The sequence below is a fragment of the Tachypleus tridentatus genome, chromosome 6 (genome assembly GCF_004210375.1).
Source record: "Tachypleus tridentatus isolate NWPU-2018 chromosome 6, ASM421037v1, whole genome shotgun sequence".
Classification (NCBI taxonomy): domain Eukaryota; kingdom Metazoa; phylum Arthropoda; class Merostomata; order Xiphosura; family Limulidae; genus Tachypleus; species Tachypleus tridentatus.
This window is the reverse complement of record NC_134830.1, coordinates 122,510,089-122,519,749: the sequence shown is the minus strand read 5'-3', so window position 1 is coordinate 122,519,749 and position 9,661 is coordinate 122,510,089. Positions and strand designations below refer to the sequence as shown.

General features: G+C 36.9%; 1 protein-coding gene across 6 annotated transcripts in view; it reads left to right on the top strand.

The window, feature by feature from the left end:
* Nucleotides 1-1,489: 1,489 nt before the first annotated feature.
* LOC143253493 (uncharacterized) overlaps nucleotides 1,490-9,661 on the top strand; it is a 43,151-nt gene continuing 34,979 nt past the window's right edge. For 3 of the 6 annotated variants that reach the window (XR_013029674.1, XR_013029673.1, XM_076507481.1), the window contains exons 1-3: nucleotides 1,490-2,456; nucleotides 6,793-6,943; nucleotides 8,340-8,655. Coding sequence is in view for 4 of the 6 variants with exons in the window: in XM_076507481.1 (XP_076363596.1) it covers nucleotides 2,203-2,456; nucleotides 6,793-6,943; nucleotides 8,340-8,655 (721 nt within the window). In the remaining 2 variants the exon portion in view is untranslated. The remainder of the gene's footprint in view (nucleotides 2,457-6,792; nucleotides 6,944-8,339; nucleotides 8,656-9,661) is intronic. The other 3 variants (XM_076507480.1, XM_076507478.1, XM_076507479.1) reach the window with 2 other exon arrangements.

Sequence of the window (9,661 nt, the reverse complement as noted above, 5' to 3'; positions counted from 1 at the left end):
AATTATAGCCAAACGAAAAAGAAATAAAAAAATGTTAGGCACTTGGTTGCATTTTATGAATATCAAAGAAATATGAATGGGAATTTTCTAGTTTAATTTCATATAGGATAATAATTTTAAACACGGGAAATACGCTTATGATATTACAATATATATTTAGTCTTTGTGATGATGTTCTTGGATATTAATTGTTTATTTTACTGTTGCTGTAGTTTTCATAGCAAACCAACGTCACTTTACTGGCTTCCATGTTCTGTTGGTTAGAGCGCTCGATTTACAATTTGCGGCTTTGAATCTCATCACCATGTGGGCGTTATAAATTGATGTTCAATCTTACTATTCATTGGTAAATAGTAGTTTAAGAGTTGGCTGCGGGTTAAGGTGGCTAGTTGTTTTCCTTCTTGTCTATTACTTCTTCATTAGAGGCAGATAGCCCTCCAGTGGCTTTATGCGAATATCATAAACGAAGCTCTTCTGGTCACAATTTGCTGACCTGTGTTAATACTTCAATACCAATATTAGTGTCGAGTTTAAATGGTTCTAATTGATTACCTACTATATAAAGACGAATAGCTCTATTTATGTCACGCCAATATCTCCACCATAGCGGTGTAGATCTATACGAAATGACAGCGCCTTTCGCTGCAACAAGCAAGTTCGTCTTTTTAACATTGTTCCAGCCACAAATGCGCATATAAAACGGACGATGCGCTACTTTCGGCATATAATTAGGTTTGAGTGTAGGTTAATAGAGATCCTGATCAGTAATAAAATCGAATCAGGTATACGCATGCACCACATTTGGTATTGGTGGCACACAAAATCGTAATCGTTGACTGAAATTCCCCATTACATTTGCTAGATTGCTAACGAGATACATGACGTAACACCACCAAATTTGGCCCAATCAGAACCTTCGGCTATAATTCTATAACAACCCACATGTTTTATCGGCAGAACATTTCAATTTTTAAAATGTTCAAATATTCAGCTCAGCAGACTGAAAAAGCTAAAAACTAGGAACACAGTTTCGAAATTAATAATAATATTCACCGCCTTTACCACCATCACAATTAATAATTTGCAGTGTTATACAGTTGATCAAGTAAAAATGTCTTTGAGAATCAATTATTCACATGTTTCAACCTATAAGGATTTATCAAGAATAAAATTTGAATGTAACTTTATTTGAAAGTCAATATAAGAGATGACGAATTATACACAAAAATAAACTGCACAGTTATTCTACGTGCATATATATTTCTACTAGATTATAATTAATTTTAGAAAACATGTTTACAAATCATTTATTTACGTATAACTTCTCGCTTGAAACTTGTATATTAATAAAATATTTTACGTCATGTGTGTGATTATTTGTAATTAAAAATATAGCCCCAGAATAAGTTATTTCTTTTCACCACGGGTATCGAAGCCCCATTTCTAATGTTGACGGTAGTATACATACCGATGTACAACTGGGGGACACCATACGGGTGATTTGCTACTAGGTTTATAAAAAAACTCTAAATTACTGGTATGTGTCAATTTGGAAGACGCGAGGGTTTATTGTAAGTGTAAATAAATATCAAATTATTTATTTCTTTTACCCCTTATAATGTCTATTTTCTCGATTAATACAGCATTACCCCCAGAAAGCGAAATGGAAGTATACCACGCCACTCAACCTGTCGCCATGTTTTGCAGCAGGCGTGCATAGTGCGGCAGATATGTAAGCATTTCAGGCGTTCACGTCTTCAGTTGTTAAGCGCTTGGTTTCTAGACGATATAGGGTATGTTTACTTGATTTATTGTATATTCGTTAAGTTGTTAGTACGTATGCTTTGTTAAATATTCACGTTATGCCAATAATTCGTTCTAACTTTCGTAAGATATCTGTCAATCGCAGTAAAAAATAGTTAAAACCTACTTTTTTCGATCGGCGCTACCCATCAGTACGTCAAATCAATGAAACAGTACAGGTGTCAAATATGTAGTTGATATTTATTGTTAGTTATTTTATTTTAAATGATATGACACTCATCATTTAAGTTTCGTTGTAGTTTTAGGCCGGTATTCACGTTTACCTCCATGTTCTTATCAGCATACGATCTATTATAAGATTTAGCAAACTAATAAATGATACACTCATTAATTTACATTAATAGTTTTAAACTATGTGTAATAACTAAAACGTAAAAGATGGGAAATGAACTGAGCCAGGATGATGGCCAACAATTACGTCCAGTGCCACAAATAAATAAAGACGATACGAATAAAAAACATGCCTATGGTCATCAAGGTAGTATACCTATCCCACCAAGAGCTAACCAGAGGGGAGCTGTTTACCATCCGCAGGTAGACCTAAGTAGTCTGTCAGCTGAAGAGCAGGCTAAGATCCTGTCAGTGATGGCACTAGCTGAAGACTTGGACACAGAGTTAACGACAAAACACTGGTAAGTTAGTTAGTTTGTTTTTGAATTTTGCGCAAAGCTACTCGAGGGCTATCTGCATTAGCCGTCCCTAATTTAGCAGTGTTTTGTTTGTTTTTTGTTTGTTTTTTTGAATTTCGCACAAAGCTACTCGAGGGGCTATCTGTGCTAGCCGTCCCTAATTTAGCAGTGTAAGAAGGCAGCTAGTCATCACCACACACCGCCAACTTTTGGGCTACTCTTTTACCAACGAATAGTGGGATTGACTGCACATTATAACGCCCCCACGGCTGAAAGGACGTGCATGTTTAGCGCGACCGGGATGCGAACCCGCGACCCTCAGATTACGAGTCGCACGCCTTAACACGCTTGGCTATGCCGGGCCATGGGTGAGTTAATTCTATTGAAATTAAATAGGCCTGATATATGTTATGCCTGAAAAATAACCTTAACACAATTATACTCTTCAAAAAAAGAAACGCAAAAGGGATATTTTTGTTATTTTAAAGAGAAATATATGTAATAACGTTACAAGCTAAGAGTATGTGATGTTACACGTGTTAAGGCACTGATTGTCAGACCAAAATGACAATAAAAGTTGTGCACTTTGAAAACGGAGGAAAACATCGGATCTTTCGCCAAAACGCATTCGTGTCCAATAATTTTTTTTGAGAGATCTGCATGCTCTGCAAGTGCAACATGTGCAAAATCTCTATAAAAGTGACGGGTTCTCGGTTTCCATAGCTCAGTGTTAAGCCACTGACACGCAATACAGTTACGCCAAGACTGACTGAAGCACAACGCAACAACGCCATTGGTCGCTTAGAAGCAGGCGACTCTCGATCAGATGTTGCCAGAGCTGTGAATGTCCACCCAAGCACCATTACAAGGCTATGGAATCGTCACCAATAACATGGATCAACTCGTGACCGTCCACGATCTGGCAGACCTCGTGTGACCACGCCCGCACAAGATCGCTACATCCAGTTACGTCACCTTCGGGATAGGACCACCACTGCAACGTCTACTGCCTCAACCATACCAGGGCTGCGTAGGATTTCCGATCAGACCGTACGCAACCGTCGACGAGATTCTTAGGCCCTATGTGCAACCCATCATGGTGAACGTCAACAACGTTTTTCAACATGACAACGCCCGTCCTCACACAGCCCGACTCACCACTGTCTTCTTGAGACACCACAACATCAACGTTCTTACCTGGCCCTCCAGATCACCAAATTTAAACCCCATCGAACATCTTTGGGACGAGTTGGACCGACGTCTGCGACGACGACAACCTCAACCGCAGACTCTACCTCAGCTTGCAGCAGCTTTGCAGGCTGAGTGGACAGCCATTCCACAAGATGTGATTCGTCATCTCATCGCTTCCATGGGCAGGGGATGCCAAGCAGTTATTGATGCTCACGGGGGGCATACTCGTTATTGACGTTGAGTGACGTTAAACTTCAACTAGTGAGCGTGGACTTCCCCTTTGCAGACTTTGGATGTTCAGCAGTGAATGTACAAAGTTTCACACATGTCATACAGAACTACCCGGAATAAATTTGTTAACAATATGTCTCAAATTTTGCCTTTTGCGTTTCTTTTTTTTGAAGAGTATATTTTACAGCCGATAGAGTAGTGGTTCCCAACCTTTTTTTATGCCCCGCACTCCTAAAAAAATTTAATATGTTCTCGCACCCCTCACAGTAATTATTTAAAGTAAAGGTGAAGGTGTCCAAAACAAATTTTTGTAATTAGTTTTTAATGATATATAAACAAAAACGAAACATTTGGAAAAGAAAAAATATTATAAGAAACTAAAAGTTGCATAAACCCTACATGGCCTACAAAAAATAAATTTTCATCCATGCATGAAATGAAATTTCTTTGAATTTGAAATGTTCGAATGTTCATAAGCCAATTTAAATTTAATGACTCTTTTGTTTCTGTTTATTTCTTACGAGTTTTTCAAAGCGTGGCACTTTGTTGCTGATAGCAATCCGCAAGTCTGCCTGTGCACCCAAGCGATTTCTAGATTTTGTCTTGATTTACCAAAGGGTGCTAAATCCAAACTCGCATAAGTATGTAGTCGCGAAGGGGATAAGCACATTTAGTGCTTTTTCACAAAGTCTTGGAAAAATGTCTATTGCCGAACACCAATATTGTTCCAAAGTTTTGCTTTCAAACTGCATTTCAAGAACTCGATTTGTGCACAGTTCAACAAGATCTTCCTTCAGTTCGTCATCATCCGACATATTATCCAAATTGTGGGAGTATGGATTCATAATCCATTCTTCAGAACTTTCCAGTTCTCCTCCAAAATATCCATCAAATGACTTTGATAGTATTTCTAAATGATCCACAATTTCTTCACACACACATGGAATTAGGGACTTATCCTCACCTACTATTTCTTAGAGTGATAGAAAATTTGAAAGATTCCCTCTTTTAACTCGTCAACACCAAAGATGTAACTTTTCTTAGAAAGCATTTAACTTTTTGCAGCATTTTAATATGTTTATGTTTTTCCCTTGAAGAGATACATTCAAGTCATTCATACGAGTGAAAATATCACTCGAAAAGGCTAGCATTTGGTTGAATTCTTGTGATTCTATTTCTCCGGGCAGATCATAGTCACGTTCCTTCAGAAAAGTTTTGACTTCTTCTTACAGTTCAAAGAAGCGCGTTAAAGCTCTCCCACATGACAGTCAGCGGACTTCTGTGTGGAAAAGCAAAACTGAATGCTCACTTCCAAAATCTTCACAAAGCGACTTGAAGAGACGGTGGTTCAGAGCGCGACCCCTAATCCAGTTGATGGTCTTCACAGAAGTGTCAAGGACCTTTTTCAACTTTGGAAGCAATTTTTTTTGATGCCAAAGCATGTCGATGAAGAAAACAGTGAGTACCTTGCAAGTGCGGAATCTCTTGTTTCATCAGTGCAAAAAATCCTGATTTATTTCCTAGCATAGCAGGGGCACCGTCGGTACACACAGAACCAATAACTTGGATATCTAAATCATATTTCGCAAATGTTATCTCGCACCCCATGGAACGTTATCTCGCAATCCTGGTTGGGAACCACTGCGACAGACAAAATGTGGTAATAAACGACATTTTTTATATAAAAAAACTACTAATTGTTAAACATATCACAGACAGATTATGTCCTGATGGAGCATTTATTTCTCTGGATATTTTAACATATCTGACCCTTTCAAGTCTAACTATAATAAAATATCATATAACAGTTTCAAATGAAGAACTGTTTTACCAAAACCAGAAGAAAGTTACAAGATTGTTGCCAAGACTACAGGATTAAGTGTAGTCAGTTGTAATAGAGGTTATGATTAAAACGTTAGTTACAATAAAATTAAATATCTGTGTGATAAGGTTGTTTCGGTAGATATGACTGTATACTAAATGTTTACATTCTGTAGAATGTATCGATCCTATTAATGTAGTTTAAGGCTATTTTTCTCTTAGTCTGAGACAGTTTTTACATTTATGACGTTCTACGATTCCTGTTGACCAAACGAATAAAAGTAAATTACAATGTAAAAGTAAAGTTCAATGGATAAATAATTAGATAGCCAAATAACTATAAAGCTTTTTGTCAATTAACATTGTGTTATTATATTCTGTTGTGCGATAAAATTATATTCAGATAGTAAATATAAAATGTTATTAGACCGAAAATACAGTGTAAGAATTATAACTAAAATTAATACAAGGTTTAAAAGCATACAATTATATATTTTCTTACATGGAACAATGTGGATTATGAGGCCTTTCCTATAACAATCCTAAATACATAAACACTTCCATGAAAACATGAAAGACAGTACATTCCTATAATAATAATCAGTGATGTCGAGAAAACCCTTTTTCTATGTAAAATATTTTCTCAACCCAAACGAGCCGTTTTTACATATATATTCCTATAGTAATATTGACAACAATACTTTACTTTCTGATACTAATATGGTCAACAAAACATTTCTATGCATATTTATAGTTCAACAAGTTATATGAAAATAAAACTTTACAGATTCTTTCTATACGTATTATTAAAGTTATGTTTTTAATGTTGTATTTTTCTTTATTAGCTAGAGGGAGTTGCAAGTCATTTTGATAACTTTAAGATAGGCTGAGAACATTTGACAGTTTAAGCTTAATGGTTGCATCGTATATTGTAAGTTTGAAAACTCAATTCTTATGATTGTTGTTTATTTATACGCTTTGAAAGTTTAAATTGGCATTGCCGTTGTTGTGAAATAAAAATAAACTGACCAAAACTTCATGGGCACAACATTTGTCCATTTTATACACCCCTTTAACATTTCGTCTCTTTTAACAGGGACCTCACTGCAGAATCCTCGGGAGGAGTTTCAAAAGCATACCACCCGTGTGCACTGTGCCACGTGCCACACACATCGTCACAGTGTACAAAATACCAAAAAAATATTTGTATGAAAGGTGGATCTTCCCAGCACAGTTTAGATTATCAGGTAGAGTAAGTGTCCTATGTTTTTTGTATAGGTGGAGAAGTGTCTTGTGTTTGTATGAAAGGTGGATCTTCCCAGCACAGTTTAGATTATCAGGTAGAGTAAGTGTCCTATGTTTTGTGTATAGGTGGAGAAGTGTCTTGTGTTTGTATGAAAGGTGGATCTTCCCAGCACAGTTTAGATTATCAGGTAGAGTAAGTGTCCTATGTTTTGTGTATAGGTGGAGAAGTGTCTTGTGTTTGTATGAAAGGTGTATCTTCCCAGCACAGTTTAGATTATCAGGTAGAGTAAGTGTCCCATGTTTTGTGTATAGGTGGAGAAGTGTCTTGTGTTTGCAGCGTTAATGTTCATGAATTAATAGTTTGTCCGTCACTTTTTTATGCAACTCTGTAAGAATCCGTAACAAAATTACAGATAAAATGTAAGATATGTTAACTCGGGTGTTATCTTCAAATAGATACTATCTAACATATATAAAGCTGTGTCACGCCACGTCACGCTTGATTTCTTGAAATAGGAGGAATCATAAAAGCCAAAATGCATTTCCAAAGCGTTTTAGAATTCTGTGTGGCAGTGTGCGACATGCATTAAGTTTACAGCCAAACTATCAGAAGTTTCTGATAAACAAGAAAACAGATACTTTGAGGAAAACAGTGACAGATTTAGTCAACTGCAGGCAAAGAAAATCAAACAACCATCCGTTTCAGACCAGTTCAAGATTCAGCAGCCATTACCAAAATCTAGTGTAGAACCAATCACAAATGACGTCAAAGAATATTCTAGTGCTCAACAACCTGTCTTTGCAACTGACCCAAAGTCTTGTAGAATTCAACAACTTGTATTAGGAACTGCTATAGAAGTATCTAGAATTCAGCAACCTATATTAGTAACATCCGCAGAACATTCTAGAACTCAGCAATCTATATTAGATATGCCAGCTAAGACACGCCAGACTGTTAAGTCAGCATCTGAAAGTAGCTCTATGTTATATTTTCCAAAACCCTTCACTAACCACAGTTCCGTTAAAAGTGAATAGACAATACCAGTTGATTTCCTAGAAGACAAGGCTGTAACCTCTGTGGCAGATGTGTCTGACAAGATTCATAATGATTGGGTAATTCTTGATGCTTTCTTAGTATTTACTCTTTGAAAAGTAAAATCCAACCTTTGTCTTTTTTTTTTAAATAAATTGTCTTTAAGAACGGCGTTGTTTTAAAAATTACCTAACTACTGTGTTACCACACATCACTGTAAAGTATCCATTAAATAATTATGTATTCTTGTTTACGACTACAAAGAAACAAATTTGCATTTACTTAACCTTAGCTTATGGTCAACTGAGTATTTTGAAATACGTATTATTCAAATTGTATGATTAACTTGTCGCCATGCTCGTCAGGGTGTTCAGGAGGGCGAAGCTGAGAACACGCTACCTGATGCAGACAAATTCAACATCGTTCCTAGTACCATCAGTTACAAAACTGATGTAGAAGATGACGGGTACGAGAAGGAAGGCGAGGAGGATGAAGATGAAGACAGTGATGAAGAGTTAGATACTCCTACGGTATTACAGCCACTGGTGTTTTTTGACCGCAGTCCAGGAGAAGTATACACCATTCCTGAAGAAGATGACGAACTTTTCTCTCCAAGCCAGTCTCGCATGACCGGGTCAGACCTAAATTCAGACACTGCGTCCTGTCTGATTCGCTGGAGAGGTAAGGTGATTATAACTTGACACTAACCAAGGTGATGGTGTATAATCTGACACTAACCAAGGTGATGATGTATAATCTGACACTAACCAAGGTGATGGTATATAATCTGACACTGATCAAGGTGATGATATATAATGACACTGACCAAAGTGAGGATATATAATCTGACACTGACTAAGGTGATGATGTATAACCTGACACTGACCAAGGTAACGATATATGATCTGACACTGATCAAGGTGATGATATATAATCTGACACTGACCAAGGTGATGATATATAACTTGACACTGACTGAGGTGATTATATATAACCTGACACTGATCACGGTGATGATATATAATCTGACACTGACCAAGGTGACGTCATATAACGTGACTCTGGTCACAGCGATGACATAGAACTTAAACTGACACTGATCAAGGTGACAAATTAGTAAATAACCACTTGCAGACAATATTGGGAAATTATGATTAGATGTCATTAGATAAAAATAGGCCACTTATAAAGTCACGTGTAAAAACAATGAAATGTTACTCCATGCAGGCAAGAAGACAACATTAGGTAATAAATATTGAGTATACCATGTGGGATAAAATCTGGAAAGATGCACTGACATACTTATAAACGAAAACAATAAAACTGTAAATATATGTGTGTATGTGTTTTCTTATAACAAAGCCACATTGGGCTATACGCTGAGTCCACCCAGCGGAATCGAATCCCTGATTTTAGCCTGTAAATATGACATAGTAATTTGGGAAATCAGTAAATATTTATTTTTGAATTTCATGCAAAGCTACACGAGGGCTATCTGTGCTAGCCATCTCTAATTTAGCAGTGAAAGACTAGAGGGAATGCATTTAGTAATCACCACCCGCCGCCAACTCTTGGGCTAAAATTTTAAACCAATGAACAATGGGGTTGACTGTAAAATTATAATTCCCATGCAGCTTTATGGGAGAGCACGTTTGTTGGGAAGAAGATTCGAACTTTCGACCCGCAA